At 44.1% G+C, this 26,272-nt stretch overlaps 1 protein-coding gene across 2 annotated transcripts; it reads right to left on the bottom strand.

The window, feature by feature from the left end:
- Positions 1-11,493: 11,493 nt before the first annotated feature.
- Positions 11,494-24,450, bottom strand: LOC306919460 (uncharacterized protein). Of its 2 annotated transcripts, XM_079532235.1 has the most exons (5): positions 24,034-24,450; positions 23,199-23,291; positions 15,586-15,678; positions 14,750-14,893; positions 11,494-13,673 (listed from the first exon to the last, which is right to left on the bottom strand). In XM_079532235.1, the coding sequence occupies exons 1-5, from the start codon at positions 24,332-24,334 to the stop codon at positions 12,619-12,621; spliced, it is 1,686 nt and encodes a 561-aa protein (XP_079388361.1). In that variant the 5' UTR covers positions 24,335-24,450; the 3' UTR covers positions 11,494-12,618. The 2 variants fall into 2 exon arrangements, with proteins under 2 accessions (XP_079388361.1, XP_079388362.1); XM_079532236.1 differs by lacking the exon at positions 23,199-23,291.
- Positions 24,451-26,272: the final 1,822 nt, after the last annotated feature.

The following is a 26,272-nucleotide window of genomic DNA, read 5'->3' as shown; positions in this document are numbered from 1 at the left end:
GTGGTGGAGGTGTGTAACTGTCACAGATAGATAGATAGATAGATAGATAGATAGATAGATAGATAGATAGATAGATAGATAGATAGATAGATAGATAGATAGATAGATAGATAGTGTTATGACCTGGCTCTTGGGCCATAACAAAGGAGGAAGACACACAGCTGTTTAAAAGTGCACAAACCAATATTGATTTACAATATAATAAACGTATGCATCAAACAATACTAAAGTATTAAGTGGCTTGTGTTAATCAGTAGATCAGTAGTGTAAGTGAGTGGATGTGTGGTAAATGTAATGTAGGGTGTTGAATGGTGCAAACAAATGCTGCTGCTCTCATGGAAGGAGAGAGAGAGAGACCTGGCTCCCAAGAGAAGACAGACTATGCACACACTGCACACAAAACGAGGTAGAGACTGAGCTACACTTCCTAACCGTCTGTCCACTGTACCAAGACATCAGAGACATGTACTTCCCTGCACGGATTACAATCACACAAGGAGAGTTTGAAAACCACCAAATGTTTAGGCCTGTAACATGTTTAAAACATTGAAATACTGCTGTTAACTTTCAAAAGTATAAAACGTCTCGGATGTATAGGCTAACTATCTCTGACAGAAAATGCACAATCTTTTATAGTCTCACAAGATAGTATTACTCAAAGTGTTAATATAACACAGCTCTGTTTACATGTTTATTGTATTGTTTTATCTTGATTGTTTTGTTCCACTTTTGCTTTGGCAATGTAAACGTTTGTGTTTATGTTTTCTCATGCCAATAAAGCTCCTATGAATTTAATTGAATTGAGTTAGGCCGGCCAACTCCCAGCCCTTTATTTATTTTTTTGACAGGGACAATGCTCATTAATCAACATTTCAGTTTTCACTTCCATGTAAATGTGCCAGAGTTAGCCATAAGCTAATTTACACCTGTAGTCCCTGAGCAGGCTCTTAAAATGGTAGTAAAACTAAACATACAATGACACATACAGTACAATACAATACAATACAATACAATACAATACAATACAATACAATACAATACAATACAATACAATACAATACAATACAATACAATACAATACAGATAAAAGAAAGACAGAGTGTATAGTGTGCCAGAACACAGCACCATGCATTGATGCCATGTGTGCATATGTGCCAGCACCCAACACTATGTCCATCAGGGTGCATCAAAATGTGCAAGTTTAACCTCCTGATCTGTTCCTTTGATAAAATGTGCCACTTCATGTTTTAAGAACATGTGCAAAATATTTTTTCAATATATGGTGTTTTACAGGTCCAACGCAGCATGTCAAATTTGGGTAAAAGTGCAATTTTCGGTCCTTTTATAACTCCCATTTTCTATTAACATAACACGTCAATTCATCAAGTTTACAACAAATAGTTTTTGAGAAGATGTTTTTGGAAAGAGCTAAATGTGTTTACTTAAGAATAAACATTACATTTTCATTTAAATCACTGAAAAATGTTTGAAAATGGAGTCTTAGTCCTTCACTGTGTTCATGTTCAACTGGCGCTTGCAGCAGTGAAGATTGGGTGACTGCTGGTGTATACCAAACCAGCAGTCTGGGTTGGCAATGTCGGACAGCCTGGTGGTCGGCGAGAGGACTGGAAACTTTGGCTTGCACCAGTGCCAAAGCGCTGCTGTTAGCATGGGAAGATCATCCGGCTTGTTATCCAAGATGGCATCCGCAAGTACACGTCACTCTTCAGCTGGTACGTTGGTGTTGAAGAGTGCCAGGGGCAGCATCTCAGCAGTCAGGTACCAGAGGTGCCTCTCCAGTGCTTTCATGGCTGATATTGCAATGCCCTCGTCAACAGACTTGTAAGCAAGTGTGCAGGTTGTGGTAGAGTGTGAGGTCATTCCATGCAGCAGAGTCTTATGTCACTGGCTACACTGTTGAAGATCACACCAATGCAGCAGCAGGCTGCCTTCATGTGCACCCTGATCACAGAGTCGGGCAATAATTGTGAAATGATTTCAGCATCATACACAACAGTAGATCGATCACAGCGCAAAGTGCTGGAGGCTGTCAATAAAGAACACCACAAGCAGTGGACACCACCTCCTATGTGCACCCTGCACTGGGACGGCAAGTTGACACCGACGCTAAGCTATGTGCGCCAGTTGGAGGAGCGTTTGACAGTGGTGGTTGGAGATGCAGAGCAGCTGAAATTGCTTGGCGTGCCAGCATATACAAAGGGTAAAGACGAGGCGTGTGTAGAGATCATTGCCAGGCTGACATGTAAGCTACTGCAGGAGTGGTGCTGTGCCGACCAGATTGTCAACATGGCATTTGACAACACTGCATCAAACACAGGCCATCTCACAGCAGCCTGCATTGCCATCCAGCTCTCACTTGGTAGACCACTGCTCTGGCCCGGTGCCAGCATCACATTGGTGATCCTCAGCCAAATTTTCACTGGCCTCAAGGTGGAGTCCTCACGCTCACCAGAGGTTACCTTGTTTAGGCATCTGCAGGATTGCCGCACAAATACAGTGACCCATTGTACCGCTGCATTACTGCCAACGCCGAACAACTGTTCCTGGGCAGGTTACGTGCTGAACTCACTGCATGTGCTGCGGCAATGATAGACTACAAGCGAGGCGAGTTTGTGCAGCTGTGTCTTGTCTATCTGGGTGCAGATGATGCAGCACAGACTCCAGTAAACTTCCAAAGACCGGGAGCGCTGCACAAGGCATGCTGGATGGCCAAGTTACTCTACACTCTCAAGTTGGCTATGCTGGAGCGGCATATGGCCTTGCTTCCCCAGGGCACCACCACCACACGGCAGCAGGTGCAGAAGATTCAGACGTTTGCCAACTTCATTACGCACATCTATGCAACATGGTGGCTGACCTGTCACATGGCCGTAGATGCTGCATGGAATGACCTCACACTCTACCACAACCTGCACACTTACAAGTCTGTTGATGAGGGCATTGCAACATCAGCCATGAAAGCACTGCAGAGGCACCTCTGGTACCTGACTCCTGACATGCTGCCCCTGGCACTCTTCAGCACCAAGGTTCCAGCTGATGAGCGACGTGTACTTTCCGATGCCATCTTGGATCACAAGCCAGATGATCTTCCCATGCTAGCCCCACAGCAGCGCTTTGGCACTGGTTTCGGCAAGCCAAAGTGTCCAGTCCTCTCGCCGACCACCAGGTTGGCTGACCTTGCCAACCCAGACTGCTGGTTCGGTATGCACCAGCTGCCGATCGATCCAGCATTTGTCTCACTCAATGTAGAGGATTGGGCTACCAGTGCATCATTCCAGGCAGGTGTGGTGACTGGTGAATGTGCGTGCTATCAACGTCGTCAATGACTGCGCCGAGCATGGGGTCAAACTCACAACAGACTTTGTGGCAGCAGTGAAGAGTGAGCAAGATCTGCAGAATGTGCTGCAAGCAGTTGAGCATTACCGCTGTGAGCAGCCCAATCGTAGCTGCTGCAAGCGTCGGCTGAACATGAACACAGTGGAGGACATTTTTCAGTGATGATTTAAATGACAATGTAATGTTTATTGTTAAATAAACACATTTAGCTCTTTCCAATAACATCTTCTCAAAAACTATTTGTTGTATTTTTGATAAATTGACATGTCATGTTAATAGAAAATGGGAGTTATAAAAGCACCGAAAATGGCACTTTTTGGCATTTTACCTAAATTTCACATGCTGCGTTGGACCTGTAAAAACACAAAGATAAAAACACAATACACAAGTAAGACGCGCAAACGCGGGAAGCGAACGCAGCTCGTAAATTGCAATAACAACAATTAGAATAAATTACGTACTTTTTTAGATTTTTTTTTAGTTATTTTTTTTTTAAGATTTTTTTTATGTTAAGTTTTTTTTTAAAGTTTTTTCTATATAAGTTTTCTTTTTAAGTGTTTTTAAGTTAATTTTTTTTTTAAGTTAAGTTTTTTTTAAGTTACGTTTTTTTAAGTTAAGTTGTTTGTGTGTGTGTATGTGCGTGTGTGCGTGCACGTGTGTTTGCAATAAAAACAATTAGAATAAATTACGTACTTTTTTAAGGGTTTTTTTTTGTTAAAGGGGCATTCCACTCATTTTCAACATTTTACTATGTCATTAATATACCTTAGAGCTGTTGTGTGGAAATAATAAAAAAGTTCCCTAGAACTAGAGGTCTGAAAAAAATCATTAACATGGTGAAACACATCTTGATGACATGATCAAGATGTGTTTCACCATGTTAATGATTTTTTTCATAATTACAGTTCTAGGAAACACAAAATGGGGGGACTTTTATATTATTTCCGCACAACAGCTCTAAGGTATATTAATGACATAGTAAAATGTTGAAAATGGGTGGTTTTCCCCTTTAAGTTGTTTTTTTTAAGTTTTTTCGTTTTAAGATTTTTTTAAAAGTTTTAAAGTTAAGTTTTTTTTTAAGTTAAGTTGTTTGTGTGTGTGTGTGTGTGTGTGTGTGTGTGTGTGTGTGTGTGTGTGTGTGTGTGTGTGTGTGTGTGTGTGTGTGTGTGTGTGTGTGTGTGTGTGTGTGTGTGTGTGTGTGTGCGCGCGCGCGCGTGTGCACGTGTGTTTTTTTGATACAGCTGCGCCCTCTGGTGGCGGGCAGGTGGTGTTACAGCGTGACACACACAGACACACAGACAGACAGACATGATCTGCTGGGTCTCATAGTAAATGCTCACTGCGTTCGCAAACAGATATAGAACACACTGGGACCACTGGCCAGGCAATTGATTGGCAATTGCTCAGGACCTGTGGGAAGCAAGACCTAGGTCTATAGGAATACACACAGGCCCTAGTAGGCCAACTACAGGGGCAGACAGACAGACAGACAGACAGACAGACAGACAAGCTATTTGCACACTTTTGACAATTTGAATCCATGATGCATTGATACTAAATGGAAAAAGTACTTTGTAATTTCACTAATTTGTCATTAAAAGGAATACTTGAGCATACGTAGGCTACTTTGTCCACCACCGATAACTGGACACCAACATCAGGTAGTCTAAATTATTATCTATGTATTAGTACTAATTACCTAGTAATTATTACTGGTGGTTCATCAGCTGGTGGTTCATGAGCTATGCCTGATTTTCAATCGAGTGCTACAGTGCCACCCTTTGTCCAATGGTTGTGGGCTTTGTGTCTAAGCAGGGTGACATAGCCCTCTAACATATTGCCACATTTCGTGAAAAACAACTGCATGGTTTGGCCTGGAGCGCTGACATAAGAAAATATGTATAATTCAAAATAGTGGGTGATCTAATACTGCATTCACATGGAATCGGGCAAGCGGTAGACGGCAAACGTCAAAACCTGCTGGACGGCACAGTAAAAAGATTAAATATTTTAACATTGATGCCGTCTGCCGCTACCGTCACCGGATCTGGCTGCCGTGCTGTCCTGTTCCGTTTACCGTCCTGCTCCCGTCCACTAAAATAACTTACGGTTTGCCATCTACTGCTTGACTGATTCCATGTGAATGCAGCATTAGCCAGGGTCAGAGGTCAAAAGTCAGAACACGAAAGTTGTTCGACATGAGGAGACGCATATGTCTATCCAAGTTTTATTGTTGACAGTCAAACGGAGCTATACCTGTTGAAATTTTGCATTTTTGATTGAGTGCTATAGCGCCACCCTTTGGCCAATGGCTGTGAGCTTTGCGTTCTCACCGTTTAGCTTACCCCTCTACCATATTGCCAAGTTTCACGAAAACCGACTGCACGGTTAAGCCAGAAATACATTTTGTTTTTAAGGGGCCAGGCACTTCGAGCGCAGCCCCTTAAAAACAGACAACTACAATAAGGGACCATACGCCATTTAGCTTGGTCCCTTAATAACTTGTGAAAATTAATTTCTAATCCTTTCTTAGATAGGTGACGATTTGGCAAAAAAAAATTGAATTACATTTGACGCAGTGATGGTCTCATAATATAATGTTTTCTTGTTTTTAGTTTTTCTTTTGGAGGTTACAAAAATACCAGATACTCTGTATAGACTGTGTTTGCAGAGCTGCCATTACAGCGATAAGGAAGAGTCTAGATAGCCTGGAGCTAGTCGGACTAAACAAACATAACAGAGGAAAATAATGAGGACTCAGCCGTTACATTCAGCTCGTGACCATAATAACTCGAGCATCTTTATTAGCAGCGTCATTATATACACATTGGGTAACAGGCATATCCGGTACTTCCGGTGTGGCACTTGAATAAGGGTTTATCGTTTACATATATACAGACAATAAAGATCACATCTTAACAGACTGTCATCATGGGAATGTGTCGCCGCACTAAGAGGTGTTAGTAGAAAGAGTGAGACCACAGCATATCATGATGGATCAATCCACATCTTTAATGTCAACCCTCCGGCCTGCCAGCCAGGAGAAGACCCCCAAAACACTTCTCACAGTGAACAGGAGTATTAATGTGGTCACTTCATGTCGTACTGTATTCTAGGTCCACTGGTGACCGTTAAGAAAAGGCAGGCACGTGCATAGGCTTCAGTCCCTGCCCCTTTACCCGTCTGCCCTCTCCAGTCCATGAAAGTAGCATTTACTATGGTGAAAGAAATGCAAAATGTGGCCATTTTAAAGACGTTTTGGCCAATCTGCTCAGTTCAAAGCTTGTTGAATGTGTGACTTAATTTTTTTTATATATATATATATAAATACCACGACAAAATGGTCGTGCATCTGTTCCCAACGAGGCAGCCTGCTCATATCTCACCTTTGGAGGAGAGCTGGCTTGCAGAGCATGGCTTAAAATTCAGGCTGATCGGCTGTGGGACCAATAGGGCTATACTGTAGGCTACTGTATATTGATCACAACATGAACGCCAGACATGCATGCCTCGGTAACTCCAAATGTCCCGTGAATCATTTAATATTTCATGACAACATATCATCACAAGAACGCATCAGTGGACTTACCATCTGACAAAGAAATTATAGCTGTGTCGTGTGTCCAGATTTGATCCATTTCCCCAGTCATTCCGACCAATAGACAGATTCATAAGCTCTGATGAAATCCGATATATTTTTTACCTCTGTGTAGGACCCAGTCAAGACCTGGCCCACAACAGCCCTCAGTGCCAATCAGGCTCAGCCCTGTTGGGACGACATGTTGTGTGTCGGTCTGGCGAGTGGGAGACCGGGGTTCAATCCCTGCTGCATGAGAAACACTACACCTGCAAAGGTGAGTGAGCGAGCAATTGTTCAATACAAATCAGACCCGTCTGAAGTGAGTGGTGCTGTACTGTACTGTACTGTACTGTACTGTACTGTACTGTACTGTACTGTACTGTACTGTACTGTACTGTACTGTACTGTACAAGCCCTCCTCCCTGGCCTGGTGTGTGTCTGTGTGTTAGGCTGTGCAACAGTGACACTTGGTGGTGAACAAACGCTATAATGCTATTTGCGTGCTCCGACAGGAATACAGGGACACCAGGACAGACCCAAGTCACACACATAGCTGTCTATAGGAGTGGTTGCACCACTCAAAAATGGCTTTTATAATATTCTTGCAAAGTTGTATTAGCCTTTAGTCTTGAGGTTGAAATTAAATAAATTAACTTCTTTCTCATTATACGTGAGAAAAAGGATATTCTACAGATTGCTACTTTATTAACCAGTGGATCCCTAATAATAATAATAATAATAATAATAATAATGGATGCAATTAAATACCTTTAAGTATACCTTGAGTATAGTACAGGTTAAAGAACAAAATCAAATAAAAATGAGAAAAACTAGCAGTTGTAGGCAGTGTGCAGAATATGAAAGAACCTTCATTCCAATGGACCCAAAATAGTTAATATTTAGTCACAAGCTCTTGTGTGGCTCTTGTACATTTACCATTGGTTCAATATTTATAAAACACAGACACATAAAAGCACTTTCGCTTTCCAAATCCTGCAAAAAAAAAAGAAAGAAAGAAAATACTGAAGAAACAAATCTACAAGCTCACAATGTGCAGCAAAATGTGTTAACATAGCATCACACTTGGTTTATGAATCTACAAGCTGACAATGAACATGCTAGTATGTGTGGGATACACCCATGACAAATGTGACAAATCTCTGCCAATGCCAAACTTTATTTTGCTATAGAGTATGCACATTCTTAAAGTGAATGGCACATCGAGTGGCAAAGCAACAGGCAAAGTGAGTTTAACATTGTTTAATGTTGTTTAATGCAATCAGATAAGACTTTTCTGTGTGGATGTATGGGCTGTCAAGGCCAGAAAGTAGTTTTTGGCCACTCAGTAGGCGTTCCTGCATAACTTCCTGGTTTGATGATGTCACACGCATACCCTCTATTGTGTTCTGTTTTGAGTTTCCAAACGTATAAAGGTATAACGTCTGAAACATCCAACGGTATAATTATTAAACAGTGTTACCGTAGCGAAATAATCTACTAATATAACATACAAAAAGATACAGAAGAAACTAAATTGTGATGTCTTTAATCACTCATGTTGATATCGAGCATCGCAGTGCACATCTAATTATTTGTCCGGCCCAACATTTGTTGTTCATTGTCATGATTCGTCACCATCCGAGTTGGCTTTTTCCAAGGCTTAAAAGGTCTTTAAATAAATACTTTATTAATGTCTATGGGGAAATTAATGGGAAATTATTCTGGTGCCCTAACCCTAACCCTAACTATGCGCGATACAAAAATGTACAAGGCAGAATTAGATTATACGTCAAAAATCATATTAGAAACAACTGAGAAAAGTTTGGCACACCCGGTAATCAGGTTGTTATAGCTTTTGCCCTAGATAGATAGATAGATAGATAGATAGATAGATAGATAGATAGATAGATAGATAGATAGATAGATAGATTAGCCAATCTATCTAACAGTTTTAACATGGTATAGTTTTATAGCCTATACGTTTTAGGAGTGCATATACATGCAGATGTCTGTGACAGCCTGTCAGCTGGTCAGTCAATTTGCTCCCAATGCTCCGCTTGTCTACGACAGAAAAACAGGTGTAGTGGACAAAGCCTACACCTGACCTGATATTAAAACATTTTCATTCATGCTGGAATGATAAATGTCGAAAGTTTTAGTGATTCCGTCGTATGCCAAATGTGCCGAATGCCGAGCCAGCGCAAGTGAGGACTTGGGAGATCTCACAGTAACCCAGCCAGCCCACCACCACCATCACTCCCCGAACCCACCTCACCCCTGCAGCCCACTTTGACAGGCTGGAATGGCTTAGGGTTGACGACAGAGTATGGCTACAGCATCTTGCAATGGGTCTGGTCCACACAATTCGATCCCCCACCCATGCAGTCACCCACCCCTTTTTACCCTCACTGTATATGTTTTCACTGTGTTTCCCCCCCCCCTTTTTGATGATTTCCTGTTTTTGGCTATATAGAAGTGTATAGGCTATTTGTACGAAATGTTATGATGAATTGAACATGCAAGATTCTGAAACAATTGAATATGTTTGTTGTGAACTGAAAGCGTACCACTGTGTTTATTAGCAAACTGTAAAAGTACCAAAACAAGGCAGGGAGTGCAGGGGGTTATAACTGCCGTTATAAGAACTATTCGTGCCTGGGAGGAAATAAGGGAAATTGTCTTATACATCTTTGCAGTTGTTCATAATGGCTTGATTTTCTGGCGTACCAGATTGATTTCAGATGTCACATATTAAATGTGACATGTACAACGCTAAGACCGAAATTACACGAGGTTCAGCTGCTTACATTCATAAATTCCGTGCCGACGACCCGACGTGAGCATACGCTAAATTGTCTGTCTGTCTGTCTGTCTGTATATATATCCGTCCATGACTCCATCTCTCCATCTACCCAACAAATCACTTTCCATTGGGGTCCAACTTTGTAGTTGTATCATAGCCTACTGCAGTGACTAATAAGACCCAGTTTATGTGTACAGTACAGTACAGTACAGTACAGTACAGTACAGTACAGTACAGTTACAGTATTGCCAGGTGTTGTTATTTCCGAGGCTTTACCTTACCTCTATTCATTACTACTTCAATGACTTCCATAGCTTGGTTGGCATGATGAGAATTGGCCCAAAGGCGTTAAGCGTTATAGTGACCCACCTCTATAAACATTCAATTGAATTACAAACAATGACACAGATGACGATGATGAGGCACTTAAAGTCTTATCAGAGCCGGATTTACCTTGCTGAGGGCCCCCGGGCTGGAGCAAATTTGAGGGCCCCCTTGCGGCGCGTGGCGGTGCTGCGCGTCCTGGGCTAATTGGGCTATTTTGTTTTCATTTTGGGGTACCCAGGCCCCTAAAAAGAGAGGCAGGCAGGCAGAAGCTCTCAATGGTTTAACCATAATACAACTAAATACAATAACTATACACACATTTCACTTGAATTGGATTTCAATACTTTACAATCTTATAAAAAAATAAAAAATAATAAGTCCGGCTCTGAGTCTTATGTTATTGAATCCATCTCTCTCTCTCCATCCATTCATCCATATCTTTCTATCTAGAAAAATACGAGGTATCATAGCCTACTGCATACATACCTTAGCATAATTAGAAAGACTGTTTTTATTATAAATGTTATTATCGATCTACCTATCTATTGAATACTTTATTGATAGGTTCAATTCAATATGAGGATGTTTAATCAGTGCGTTTCCATTGGGGTTCAATCATCCAGAAGATAAATGGGGTCATCATCCCTATGTTCCCCAGGTTCTATGTCCCCCAGGTTCATATAATAACAGCAGTGCGTTAAAGTGTGATCTAAAAGCACGCTAATATATTTAAATTATTGTTTAAATAAATATAATAAAGGATAAATTAAATATAATATCGCCTGGTGCGATCGTCAACAGCTCTGCCTGTGTCTGCTTGCAGTAACAGCAGCACAGCCTGCCTGTCACTCAAGACGGCCGTGGCCATGCCTCCGCCCCCTTTTCAGGGAGAGGGAGGGACGGAGAAATTAATATATATTTTCGTTTTAAATACCTATTTCTAAGTTTTTAATGAACCATTTCTAAACAGTATTCAGAAAACGAACCGTATTCTATGTTTTAATTTACCATTTCTATATTTGACAAACAGTATTCAGAACACCAAACCGTATTCTGAATACGTATCTGCAGATACGAAATTAGAATTGAAATGGCCGTAAAATACACGGACCCCTCTACCATATTGCCAAGTTTTGCAAAAAACGACTGCACAGTTAAGCCAGAACTGCAAGTTTTGGCAGCCTCAGCCGATCTGCGTTTCTGTACGAACAATAAGGGATCTTTTCGGACTTGACCCCAAATAATTATAACAATAATAATAACACATAATAATAATGGATGCAATTCAAATAATAATAATAATAATACCTTGAGTATAGGTAGTAGCCTACAGGTTAAAGAAAAAAATAAAATAAAAATGAGAAAAACTGTAGCAGTTGTAGGCAGTTTGCAGAATATGAAAGAACCTTCATTCTAACGGACGCAAAATAGTTATTTATTTAGTCACAAGCTCTTGTTGGTACTTTTACCATTGGTTCAATATTTATAAAACACAGACACATTTAAACACTTTCACTTTCCAAATCCTGAAAAAAAAGAAAACAGAAAGAAACTGAAGAAACAAATGTAAAAGCTCACAATGTGCAGGAAAATGTGTTAACATAGCATCACACTTGGTTTATGAATCTACACGCTGACAATGAACATGCTAGTATGTGTGGGATACACCCACAACAAATGTGACAAATCTCTGCCAATGCCAAACCTTCTGTTGCCATTGAATTGTTTTGAGTTTCCAAACGTATAAAGGTATAACGTCTGACACATCCAACGGTATAATTAAACAGTGTTACCATAGAGAAATAATCTACCAAAGACAAAAACTTTCTCTGCCATGTTTATATAGGTTTTACATACAAAAAGATAACAAGAAACTAAATTGTGGTGGTCTTTAAATTCGGATGGTGACAAATAATAACAATAAACTAAAAATATTGGGCCAAACAAATTAGAAGAAAAAAAAGGGGAGGGTAACACTTTGAGTTTTTCTTATTTCTAATTATTTGTCCGGACCAACATTTGTTGTCATTGTCATGATTTGTCACAATCTGAGTTGGCTTTATCCAAGGCTTAAAAGGTCTTTAAATAAATACGTTTTGATATGTCTATGGGGAAATGAATGGGAACTTATCTTCTGGTGCCCTCTTCGTTCTGAAAGGGGCGGGACAGTGACGCTCTATTGTCAGATTATGTGATTCCACTGCTTTAGTATCTATCGGTCATTGTCATCCTGGAATAGAATGAATGATCTTATATCATGTGTCAACTCAAATGGGTTCATGGGGAAAATGTGCATTTATTACTATTACAACTAACCACTTCTTCCCTGTATGATTCCTCCTCATTATCCTCAGATGTGCATTTTGACCCATGCATTTGGCACTAACTGCAACTAAAGGGTTTCCTCCCTGTATGAGTCCTCATGTGTCTATGGGCTTTCCCCTTTCATGAGTCCTTGTGTGTGATTTTAGAGTAGCACTCCTAGCAAAGGCTTTACCACACACGTTACAAGTAAAGGGCTTTTCCCCTGTATGAGTCCTCATGTGTGTTTTTAGATTAACACCCTGAGCAAAGCCTTTACCACACACACGTTACAAGTAAAGGGCTTTTCCCCTGTATGAGTCCTCATGTGTAATTTTAGATTACCGATGTGAAGACAGCCTTTACCACACACGTTACAAGTAAAGGGCTTTTCCCCTGTATGAGTCATCATGTGTGTTTTTAGATTAACACCCAGAGCAAAGCCTTTACCACACACGTTACAAGCAAAGGGCTTTTCACCTGTATGAGTCCTCATGTGTGTTTTTAGATTATCACCCAGAGCAAAGCCTTTACCACACACGTTACAAGCAAAGGGCTTTTCACCTGTATGAGTCCTCATGTGTGCTTTTAGATGGCCACCCAGAGCAAAGCCTTTACCACACACGTTACAAGCAAAGGGCTTTTCACCTGTATGAGTCCTCATGTGTTTTTTTAGATCACCACTCTGAATAAAGCCTTTACCACAAACTGTACAAGTGAAGGGCTTTTCCCCTGTATGAATCCTTGAGTGCTTGGTCAGATTTGCCTTAAGATTAAAACATTTTTCACAGTCTGTACAACTAAAGCGTTTCTTCCCTGTGTGGCTCCTCATGGAGTGAATATGTTTTGATGATTTTAAGTCCTTGGACAGCTTGCTGCTCAAAGACAATCCTTGTCCTTCCACATGTTGTGTCTTGTGTGACTTCAGTGTGTTTAAAGTTGACTGACCTTCACTGGTCTCCTGCCAGTCATCACTGTCTTCAGTGTCAGATTCAGAACAGTGTGAAGAGAGGAGCTGGTTGTCACTAGTTGGTTGTGATGTTCCACAGTCCTCTACATCAGCTTGTGTTTTCATGTGTTCGGTTGAGGTGCCGGCTACAGGCTCTGTCTCTCTGTTTTCATCATCATGATCATCTTCACTTTTCACTGCTAGTAATGTCAACGTTGACCCATCAGCCTCCATCGGTCTTTGAAGTAGCTCCTCTTTAATCTGTGGTGGTTGTGGTTCCTCCTGGACCAGACTGGAGCTCCTCTCCGGTTGTTCAGTGAAAACCTCCTCTTTACACACAGGGAGGTGTGGGACGGCTAGAAAAAAGACACAAGGAGAGAAAAACATTTAATGTTTGCATTTTTGGAGGAACATCATCTTCTCCATTTCTAATCAAAGAGTTTTCAGGGCTTGACATTACATTTTTGAGCCATTTCTCATTTGGACAATAACATTTACTTACTTGTCCAAGTAAAGATTTTAGAAGACATCTTTTGTTTGTATTGATTATAATGTTGCATTTAAATAGTTACAAATAAGTAATACGTGTTCAACAGAAGGTTATGACAAAATGACACTACAAGAAAAAAAGAAAAGACAACTGAAACAATTGACACAAACTCAAACTGGTTGTTGGAAGTTTCAACAAACATGTTCCAATAATACAATGAGTGTCATACATATAGTGTGTAGTGGTGACTCCAGGTCTCAATCTTGAATTGATGCATGATTTGTATAAATGCAATAATATCAAAAAATTACAATTTCTAAAAATACCATTTTTACTAGGACTCCCACCCGTGGGTCCTGGGACCCACTGCAGACCTAACAACATCACTGTGGTACATTCTGTTTCCTAGACAGGCTCTCTACCCATTCAGCTATGGCTGTCCCCCTCTAAGGCAGGGGTACTCAACGTTTTTGGCCGGGGACCCCCGGAAATGCTTTGCCAATCTCTCGGGACCCCCGCCCCGCCCCGACCCCCAATATAAATGGACTGCTACAATAACCTTAATAATAGAGACAATACACCATAAATAAATACTGAAACCAGATATAATCATTAGGGAGGTGTATGCATGTGTACCATGTATTGTAAACTCTTCATTTCCATTTTCCAGCCATTCAGTTGCAAAAAAAAGATTATTATTATTTTTTTAATAATTTGGGGACCCCCCCAAAATAATTTGGCGACCCCCCGAGGGGAAGGACAATATCATTCACTAGAACCAGGGATGGGTGTTTTCTGTGTATCTACGATGGTTAAAATGGAGTTTGAAGTTACAATGGGCTTGTCTGATAAAAATAAATATAGTAGACGATAACAATACCCACAATTATTTTGAAAGTGAAATATCCCTTTATGTAAGTAAGTAAACAAAACAGCACATACCTATACGGGAAAACTTTACTACAGGTTGCATCTTTGCATCAAACAGTCCACGTCTCTGGTCCACCTCTGGCTGTTCCTCTGACAACGTTGAATGTCTTTTGGAGGCCATCTCTCTAGATACTGTAGACCTCTCCCTGTGGTGCTCTGTGGAAATCACCAGTAAAAACAACTTGTACTTATCATTCAATAAGGGTTTACTGAACAACTGAACAACCAGGAGTAGTCTGGTGACCACCGGATAGACGGGTGAAAGCCGGAATGTAGACGGCACCCGGGAGCAGTATGGGTTGGCGCCCCAGCCTGTGTCTTCCGTGAGGAGGAAGCCCAACACACCCATGGTGAGGCCTTTAGGAGGGCCATTCAAGCTGCAAGCGGAGTCTGCAGCACCACCGTTGCCCAGGTGGAGCCTGCAGCACCACCGTTGCCCAGGTGGAGCCTGCAGAACCATTGTGGCTCAATAATCCACCACTCCTGAATGAAGTGTCTGGTGCTGATTGATGATTAGAACCTTCCTGGACAGATCACTTAACCCTTTGAGTGGACCATGTCTCGTGCTTAAAATCTTAAAAGTCTCACGCACAAATATCTTAATAGCTAAACATGATTATGGGTACAAACTTGTTGTGCTATACTTGTGTAGCGGCACAAGCGGAAACATGCTGTGTGTCTGTGTCTTTTAGGGGACCATGAGTTACCAAACTATATTTTTATCCTTACAGTTTCTGAATAACCCTTTAGTCTTGTTAGAATAATACTAATAAAAACATCATTGTGTTTTACCTGATAGAGTATATTGCACCACATCTTCCTACGTAGTAATGTCAAAGTTGACTCACCAGTCTCCTCTTCCTGTTCCTCTTTAATCTGTGGAGGGTGTGGTTCCTCCAGGACCAGACCTCCTCTCCTCTCCTCATATTCAGATGAAACCTCTTTACACACAGACAGGAGGAGGGGAGAGACGGTAGCATCAGCAGAGCAACTCAAAGTGCTTTTGTCAACTCAAAGATTATTCTCCTATTTGTTTTGTCAGGATCGTTTAAAAAATGAGTGTCTCGAGTCTCTTCACAATGCCTCGCAGAGCAAGGTGTTGAGTAGAGCCCGACATCGGTCTCAGCGATGTATCCGTCATTGTTGGCGCCGATGCCCGACATCGGACATTATTTCACCGATGTGGCCAAAACATTTTTTTAATCATCATTAATGTAATCTACCCCCAACCACCCCTTTTCCCCCTCACTGTATATTTCCCTTTTTACCTCCTTTATGATGAATTCCTGTTGTGTTCTTTGGAAAAATAGAAGTGTATATTTGTACATCTCTAAATGTTTTGATGAATTGAACAAGATGGACCCTCTGGTAAACAAGTGTAATGCTTTTATTGGGTCGTCCACTCACAGTTAACAGTTTTTGTATTGAGTTGTGCTTGACATGTACTGTAATTCTGCAAACTGTTTTTGAGTGGTGCAAACCACTCCAACAACTGGCTTTGTTAGTTTACGTGTCCACGTGTTTGTTCGTACCTGATCAGCTGTGGTCACTGACGTAATGTCTCATTCCGGCCAATCACAATTTTTTGTGATTTTTTAAAAGCCACTGCGTGTGCCGTGCCTGTGACTCTGACCATTTATGTGACTCTCACCATTTATGCCAAATATCTTAATAGCTAAACATGATTATGGGTTTAAACTTGTCGTGCTATACTTATGTAGCAGCACAAGCGGAAACAACATGCTGTGTGTCAAACTATATTTATGTTTCATTCCTTACTGACTGCCAGTAGGCAGTAAACAATAGTGAATATACCTCTCGCGCTCCGCGTAAGTCGAGTCTTAATATAAACAAAGTCATGTGACGTGTAGGCTGACCGTGCGTCCCGGTAGGCTATATAAGCACGTGACAGCCCACACCCGGCCTCTTTTTTCTTCTCGCTACCTGACGTGAGTATCGTAGGTAAGTGTAGCTCCTAGAATCTGTACATCAGTTCTGTATTGCAGGTCCAAAGAGTTGTTAAGACACTATATGTGTCGTGGTGTTGACATCCTGCCTGTGGCTATTGCCGAGAGCGCAAATTGTTGTCCTCTCAAGGCTGTGGTTGTCAAATTATCACCATTTATCTTTGTTTGTCTTGAGGATCCCTAGCTACAAACACTCTCATGTATTGTTGTTAAAGGGCTTCCTCCACACACTGGGTGTTGGCCGCGTGCTGCCGGTTTCCCACAGCACTCGCCTAATTTACCTAGTTATAATTGTTTGTTTGATAATTAAACTAATATTATTTAATTCTTAATTTGATTAAGAATATATAAATATATTCAGATTACTGGAGGTTCCCACATGGTCTGTGCCTGCACAGTCCTCGCTGGGATTGCCTAGTTAAATATCTGATTGACGTTTTTGTTTGATGATTAATCTAATCAATTAATTCATCTAAATAACTTAATTTGTTTTAAAAATTCAGATTACTGGAGGTTCCCACATGGTCTGTGCCTGCACAGTCCTCGCTGGGATTGCCTAGTTAAATATCTGATTGACATTTTTGTTTGATGATTAATCTAATCAATTAATTCATTCAAATAACTTAATTTGTTTAAAAATTTCAGATTACTGGAGGTTCCCACATGGTCTGTGCCTGCACAGTCCTCGCTGGGATTGCCTAGTTAAATATCTGATTGACATTTTTGTTTGATGATTAATCTAATTAATTAGTTAATCTAAATAACTTAATTTGTTTAAAACAAATTCAGATTACTGGAGGTTCCCACATGGTCTGTGCCTGCACAGTCCTCGCTGGGATTGCCTAGTTAAATATCTGATTGACATTTTTGTTTGATGATTAATCAAATTAATTAGTTAATCTAAATAATTTAATTTGTTTAAAACAAATTCAGATTACTGGAGGTTCCCACATGGTCTGTGCCTGCACAGTCCTCGCTGGGATTGCCTAGTTAAATATCTGACATTCTTGTTTGATTAATCTAATTAATTAATTAATCAATCAAAATAACTTAAAAAAATAAAGAAAATAAACGTTACTGGAGGTTCCCACGCAGGCCGAGCGGATAGCGGCGCAGTCTAGATACCGGAAGGTTCCCAGTTCGAATCAGCCGTCCGACACGTTAAAATTACCACCGCTGAAATGCCCTTGAACAAGGCATCAACCACTACGATGAAATGTGTTCTATGAGCAGGGCCTGGCTGGAAACAAGTTCTTGAGCTTAGCCCAGATACCCTGGGTAAATATAGATTTCATTTCATTTCATTTCATTTCATTTCATTTCTGTGGCTGCACAGCTCTCGCGGGGATTGCCCAGTTAAGTGTCAAATTGACATTAAGCTAACAGAAGGCCATCTTAGCCTGACCGGTTAGCTACTCTGTTTGCTGGAGGTTACTGACGCGTTCTGTGATCGTACAGTTCTCGCTGGTATTGCCTGGCTATACAACTGGCTTGAGACTACTGAGCTATGGCGCGTACGTCCTGTAGCGCTCAGCTCCAAGTCGACGATGGACATGACTTGTGTCCGACATGCTTGGGTGTCGGTCATCTCAGGGAAGCCCTGATTGACCCATGTATGAACTGTGGCACTCTACCACTCTCTGTGAGAGAGGCTAGGCTGCGTGAGGTGGAGAACCTCCTGTTCAAAGGAAACCTCCCACCTTCTGGGGTCCCCGCTGGGGTCCCTTCTGGTGGGAGGGTGAAGCTCAAAACGCGGGTCTCGCGCCGAGCACGGTCACCTGGCCCGGAAGAGTTCAACGGCGGCTGTCACGACTGCTCCATATCGCCATGAAATGGACGATTTGAGGGCTGAAATAGAGCGCCTTAAGGCAATAGTACAGCCACCTCCTCCCCCGCCACAGGCGGTCCAGCAGCCACCGCCTCCTCCGCCACAGGTGGTCCAGGAGCCGGAGGGCGATGATGATCTAGAATTAGATTACGGTTATGATGATGATGACGCCATGTCAACTAGAGCTTCAGACTATGTTCCATGACGAGGATGATATCCCCAGGGGGGCCCCTCCCCCGAAAGGGGGTTTCAGGGTGATCCCCAGGTGGATAGTGTGCAGGCTGAGGATGGCTCAGAGACTTCCCGCAGAAGCTCGGGAAGCACTGAGCTGGGGATCGGGCCCTGCACATTGCGTTCAACGCTGCGTGCTGCCCTGGCTAAGATTGAGCTGGACGACCTGTCAGCTGCTCGTGGGGCGAGTAACCCGTTCTTCAAACGGGCTGCCGCCGCTAAAATACCACCCTTTGCTGTCCCACCCTCGCCTCACTACCTAAGTCAGCTGAAGGAGTGCTGGGCTGAGCCGGGTGCATCTGCCCACCGAGGCAAGGATGCAAGGACCCTGGCCTCCATGGATAAGGCAGAAGTGCATGGACTGGTTCGCATGCCTCCTGTAGACCAGTGCATTGCGGCGCTGGTTCTCTCTCCAGATGAGGCACTGAAGGCAAGAACCCGCTGTCCCAGTGCGCAGTTACTGGCGACCTGCTGACAAAGGCATATGCTTCTGCTGCCACAATGGCCCGTTTGGGGAAACTCTCTCTCTGTGCTCCTCCTCGCCCAGTGATGTGGCTCTTGAGTCCTTCGCCTTAATGTCAAGCGAACTTGGCCATGTGATGTCCACCTTGGTTGTGACACGACGTCAGGTGTGGCTTGCTCAGGCGCCTATGTCTGACAGTTGCAGACAGGCGCTACGGAAGCTTCCGGTGGTGCCGGGCCAGTTGTTTGGCCCGGAGGCAAACGAGGCACTGCAGCGTAAGCAGCAGTCAAGGCAGGCCTCAGAGGACTGGGGTCAACGGGCCAGAGGCTCGAGGGCACCGCCCGGTCGACCCTCTAAGCCACGTGGCGCACGGGATCCGCGACGCCTGGGCTACTTGAATCCTCAGCCGCAGACCTGGCAACGTGACCAGGCGGCAGCAGGCGGAGGGCAATATCAGCCCAGAGGTGGGCAGCGGCTTCGCCAGCCCCAGCGTGGGCGAGGACATAGCCGGCGCCCCCCCCCCCCCCCCCCCCCCCCCCCCCAAGCCCCCATATAACCCCCCAGGCACAGCCTGAGGGTCTGGGGCAGATTTTCACAGCAGCACCTGAATTACTGGGCAGACCATGCCAGGGATGCATGGGTCGTTACAACAATGTCCCAAGGTTACAGGCTGCAGTTCCGCCGCCGACCCCCACCACCTTCACGGGTCAGGGTGACTTCAGTCACAGACCCCGTGAAGGCCCAGTGTTTGTCTCAAGAGGTGGCCAAGCTCTTGGACAAAGGAGCAATAACAACGGTTCACCCACGTTCACAGAACGAAGGGATCTACTCCACCTACTTTCTGATCCCAAGGAAAGAAGGGTCTCTCAGGCCTATACTAGACCATCCGTTTCGGATGTTTCACAAAGTCGACGTCTTACAGGCTATCACACAGGGGGAGTGGTTCACCACAATAGACCTCAAAGATGCCTGCTTTCATGTGCCTATACATCCAGAGCACAGAAAGTACCTCCGCTTTGCCTTTCAGGGCAAAGTCTACCAGTTTGCCGTTCGGCCTGTCTCTGGCTCCCCGCATCTTCACAAGGTGTATGAGGGCAGCCTTAACGTCGCTATGCCTGTCGGGAGTGAAGATACTTCCCTACCTAGACGATTGGCTCATTTGCGCCCCCCCCCCCATTCAGGGAGGCGGAACAGGTGATGTCCAGAGTCCTCGCTCACATCGAGGCACTGGGCATGACCGTAAACCTCGAAAAGAGCTCGTTGCTCCCAACGCAACAGACCACCTTCCTCGGCATGTCCCTAGCTTCGGTATCGATGCAGGCACGACCGACTGCACAGAGGGTGGAGAGAATTCAGAACCTCCTGCGGTATTTCCGCCTGGGGGCGAGGTTGACCGTCCTAACATGGCTCAGACTGCTCGGCATGCTGACCGCAGTCTCAGCAATCACTCCTCTGGGGCTGTTACATCTACGCCCATTACAGAGGTGGTTCAACGGCCTTCACATGGACCCCTGTCTACACAGGGGGGTCAAGGTTAGAGTCACTCGCAGGTGCCTTGGTTATCTCCGCTGCTGGCGGGACAATGCATTCCTGCTGAGTGGAGCCCCTCTCGGCTCGGTCCCGGCGAGACGAGATGTGGTGACAACAGATGCCTCGCCTCAAGGTTGGGGCGCGGTATGGCAGAGGAGGTCAGTCCAGGGGGTATGGTGCTCTCGATGGAGAGGACGCCATATCAATGTGCTAGAACTCCGGACTGTGTACTTGGCGCTGAAGCACTTCTTGCCCTCTCTCAGGGGGAAGGACGTGCTCATTCGGACGGACAGCACCTCAGTGGTGTTTCATGTCAACCATCAGGGAGGGACCAGGTCTCTGGAGTTCCTGAGGGAAGCCCATCGCCTGTGGACGTGGGCTTATCCTCTACTTTCCTCGATGAGGGCTAGGCACCTGCCAGGCAGAGCAAACTCTGTGGCAGATTACCTGTCTCGTTAGAGACTGCCCCCTGGGGAGTGGAGATTGCACCCCCAGGTGGCACAGTTGATATCGGATCGGCACGGGGTAGCCTACGTAGATCCATTCGCCTCAGAAGGCACGACTCATTGTCCTCTGTGGTTCAGCCTGGCAGAGACCAGTGCCCCACTCGGGATGGACGCTCTCGCCAACGCTTGGCCGAGAGCGCTCCTTTATGCATTTCCCCCGATCCACCTGTTGTTGCCTGTGCTTCACAGGGTGAGATCGTCAGATCACAGAGTTCTCTTGGTGGCCCCCAGGTGGCCCTCGAGAATATGGTATTCAACGCTCCTCAGTCTGTTGGACGAGGATCGATGGCAGCTTCCAGTGAGGATAGACCTCCTGTCCCAGCTGGACAGGAAGGTGTGGCATCCATCGCCGAGCCTCCTTCAGCTTTGGGTATGGCCACTGAAAGGGATCAGTCACTCTTGAGTGGACTAGGCCCCTCAATATGTGAGACCTTGCGGAATGCAAGGGCCCCTTCCACAAGGTTGGTGTACTCGAATTGCTGGGCTGCTTTCTCATCATGGTGCAGCGACAGGGGTCTGGACCCAGTCTCTTGCCCTATACAACACGTACTACTTTATTTACAGTGTCTACTTGATGCCGGCCGTGCGGCCTCCACCTCGAAGGTGCACACGGCCGCTATATCCTGCAATCATAGCCATATTGATGGCAGGTCGGTTGGTGCGCATTACTGGGTGACACAGTTTCAGCGCGGTGCCAAGAGGTTACGCCCCCCCTAGGGTGAGGCGTACTGCAGCTTGGGACCTGCCTCTGGTCCTGCAGGCATTGAGCAGGGCGCCGTTTGAGCCTATGGATGGGTCGTCCTTGAGCTCTTTATCGATCAAGACTGCCTTTCTGTTAGCAGTTACGACAGCTAAGCGTGTGAGTGAGCTCCACGCACTTTCTATTAGCCCCGCATGCCTTCGGTGGAAGGCTAGCGGCACTGGGGTCACACTTTGGCCAAATGTGTCATTCTTGCCTAAAGGTTCTGCCCCCCGATTATGTTAACCAGGCCATAGAGTTGGCGGCATTCCATCCTCCCCCGTTTACATCCGAGGCGGAGGAAAGGGCCCACTTACTGTGTCCAGTCCGTGCGTTGCAACTGTACATTCAGGCAACACGGGATATTAGACGCTCAGAGCAACTGTTTGTGTGCTACGGCGGAAAGAATAGAGGAGGCGCGCTGTCTAAACAGCGGCTATCCCACTGGGCAGTGGATGCGATTAAGAAGGCTTATGAAGCATCTGGTAAACCTGCCCCCTCCGAGGTCATCTGCCATTCTACCAGGGGCGTTGCCACGTCCTGGGCGGCGATGAGAGGGGTGTCACTGGCGGACGTCTGTGCGGCGGCGTCTTGGACAGCCCCTTGCACGTTCTCGAGGTTCTATCGCCTTGATGTGGCCTCTGGATCCTCACTGACGTCAGCGATCCTGCCACTGGCTGCTACGGCAGTTTAGTAGGTTGGTTCGATTCCTCGTGACACTTCTGGTATGAGTCATCCACTATTGTTTACTGCCTACTGGCAGTCAGTAAGGAATGAAACATAACGCAAGTTACGAATGTAACTATGGTTATGTGAATTCCTGGATGACTGCCAGTAATAACGGTCACTCGGAATCTTTCAGGGCGAGAAGATTCTTAAGAGGCCGGGTGTGGGCTGTCACGTGCTTATATAGCCTACCGGGACGCACGGTCAGCCTACACGTCACATGACTTTGTTTATATTAAGACTCGACCTACGCGGAGCGCGAGAGGTATATTCACTATTGTTTACTGCCTACTGGCAGTCATCCAGGAATTCACATAACCATAGTTACATTCGTAACTTGCGTTTTTATCGTTACAGTTGCTGGATAACCCTTTAGTCTTGTTAGAATAATACTAATAAAACATCATTGTGTTTTACCTGAGAGAGTATTGCACCACATCTTCCTACGTAGTAATGTCAAAGTTGACTCACCAGTCTCCTCTTCCTGTTCATCTTTAATCTGTGGATGTTGTTGTTCCTCCTGGACCAGACTGGATCTCCTCTCCTCATATTCAGATGAAACCTCTTTACACACAGACAGAAGGAGGAGAGAGAAGGTAGCATCAGCAGAGGAACTCAAAGTGCTTTTGTCAACTCAAAGATGACATTTATTCACCTATTTGTTTTGTCAGGATAACCATCGTTTAAAAAAAGAAGTGTCTTGAGTCTCTTCACAACGCCTGGCAGAGCAAGGCGTTGTGAGTAGAGCCTGACATCGGTCTCACCGATGTATCCATAATTTTTGGCACCGATGCCCGACATCGGACATTATTTCACTGATGTGGCCGAAGTTTTTCATTAATGTAACCTACACTTGTGCGCTGTGCCTGTGACTCTGGAGCCTAGGGTGCAGCAGAAAACCCTGCCCTGCGAGTGACTGTCATAAATGGAAGTCCAGCTGTCATTCCGGACCCCTCGCCCTGAGAAAATGTCGTCCGTTTGCAGCCCGGGAAAATATATGAGAGATGTTTGAAAAGATCACATATTTGAATAAACAACCGTTTTCTGCCTGAACTTTTACATGGATGTGAAACTAGAGGACAATATCTCACTCCACGTCTTTGGAATTATGTATTGGGTGAGTACGAACAGAGCGTGGAGCACATTTATGCCGCCGATGTCTCCTTGCTCACTGGGAGCGGAGGCATCCGATCTATGGCTGTGTTTACAGGGATATATGTAATTTATAACTACTGGTAAATGTAGTTCAGTTCAGCTAGCTTAATGCTACTTGTAGCTAAGCTGGTGTTGTTCAGAGTCTACTAACCTGCAGTGTGTAGATCGATGTCCATATCAAAATCAATGTCCAGCCGTTTGTTTTGTGTCTCCAGCAGAGTTTCTAGTGTCTCCATCTCTCTCTGGAAGAGGTTGACCATGAACTCTCCCACCGCGCTGAGGCGCTCCAACACAAACACTCTGACGCTAAGCTCCACACTACAAACATCAGCAGCGCCACGCTGCTGTTTGTCCACAACAAACAATATCTCCTCTCCCACCGACGCTAGCTGTTCATTTATCTTCAGCCGTACAGACTCCATTTGACGCTTTTGACCTCCTTTGGGAGACATTTCCACCACGCTTTCTGTTCCTACTGTAATATAGAATGTGTAATAAACGCACAAACATCAACAATTCCCGAGAGGCACGACAACATGTTTGTTCAACAACATTACCGTGGAAAACTGGCGTAGCCACGTCATGCAAACAAGTACTTCTGACCGGGTCAAAGTTTTCACGCATGCGCAATAAAGAATCCAGGCACTGATGCCTTAATGCATTTCGCCCCCTGGTGGTGGAGGTGTGTAACTGTCAAAGATAGATAGATATATAGATATATATATATTAAGGCTGTCAAAGTTAACGCGTTAATCGTGCGTTAACTCAAAGTCATTTTAACGGCGTTAATTTAATTAACGCGCGATTAACGCACGGTGAAGTTTGACAGAATAGTTGAGAGACGCATTCATGTGAATGCAGGCAGTCAGTGAGCCCCGCCTCTCTCCCCACTCTCTCTCCCAGTGACTCGTCCGTCAGCCTGTGCAGGACCGGTGCGCAGATAGAGTGTAGCCTACCAGTGTGGGCTGGGCAGTTGAGCTGTGAGCACTCGAGTCGTCGCGTTCGTTGGGCTTGTTATTAATTAATTTGCTCCACAACGTGTTAGATCAGAAGCTCTTTGAATTGGGCATTGGGCAAAAGCAAAACTCTGGCAGTTTTGGTTGACAAACATAGTCAGTTGTGATAGCGTGATGCTACACAGACCATGCTAATGCTAAAGCTAATGTTGACAGCCTGACTGTGCGTGCGTGCTTACAGGAGAGAGAGCTCTCGCCTGGTGTGTGTGTGTGTGTGTGTGTGTGTGTGTGTGTGTGTGTGTGTGTGAGACTGTGTTGAGTTGAGTTTATGATTTTGTTTCCCTCTTCCATGGCATTTGCAATAAAGCAAGCATTCTCCCATGTTGATAAGAGTATTTAAAACTTGAAAAGCAGTGGTTCTGATTGAACCAGTGGTCCCTGAGGGGGTTCCAGGTGGTCCCCAGCTAAATGATGGAGAGTTGGTAACCAAATGGAAGGCTAAATGTCATCAAATGGTGGTCTGTGGCTCAAATGCAGAATACATAATGGACCTTGATATGAAAAATCTTGAAAACCACTGATTTAAGGTATATTTAGAATGGATACAAAATATGCGATTAATTTGCGATTAATCGGCGATTAACTATGGGCAATCATGCGATTAATCGCGATTAAATATTTTAATCGACTGACAGGCCTAATATATATAGATAGATAGATAGATAGATAGATAGATAGATAGATAGATAGATAGATAGATGAATCCATGATGCATTGATAATAAAAGGAAAAAGTACTTTGTAATTTCACTAATTTGTCATTAAAAGGAATACTTGATTGATTGATTGATTGAAGAATTTATTAACAGTTTGCAGAATTACAGTACATTTCAAGCTTAAACTCAATACAAAGGCTGTTAACTGTGAGTGGACGACCCAATTAAGCATTAGGCCTACACTTGTTTCCAATAGGGTCCACCATGTTCAAATCATCAAAACATTTAGAGACGTACAAATAGACACTTTTATAGACAGAACAGGAATTCATCATAAAGGAGGTAAAAAGGGAAAAGAAATATATACAGTGAGGGGGAAAAAGAGGGGGGGAGCACTTGAGCATACGTACGCTACTTTGTCCACCACCGATAACTGGACACCAATATCAGGGAGTCTAAATTATTATCTATGTATTAGTACTAATTACCTAGTAATTATTACTGGTGGTTCATCAGCTGGTGGTTCATGAGCTATGCCTGATTTTCAATCGAGTGCTACAGTGCCACCCTTTGTCCAATGGTTGTGGGCTTTGTGTCTAAGCAGGGTGACATAGCCCTCTAACATATTGCCACATTTCGTGAAAAACAACTGCATGGTTTGGCCTGGAGCGCTGACATGAGAAAATATGTATAATTAAAAATAGTGGGTGATCTAATGC

This window comes from Electrona antarctica (genome assembly GCF_951216825.1).
Source record: "Electrona antarctica genome assembly, contig: scaffold_25, whole genome shotgun sequence".
Taxonomy (NCBI): domain Eukaryota; kingdom Metazoa; phylum Chordata; class Actinopteri; order Myctophiformes; family Myctophidae; genus Electrona; species Electrona antarctica.
Note: the sequence above shows the minus strand (reverse complement) of the source record. Positions and strands in the feature narration are given on the sequence as shown.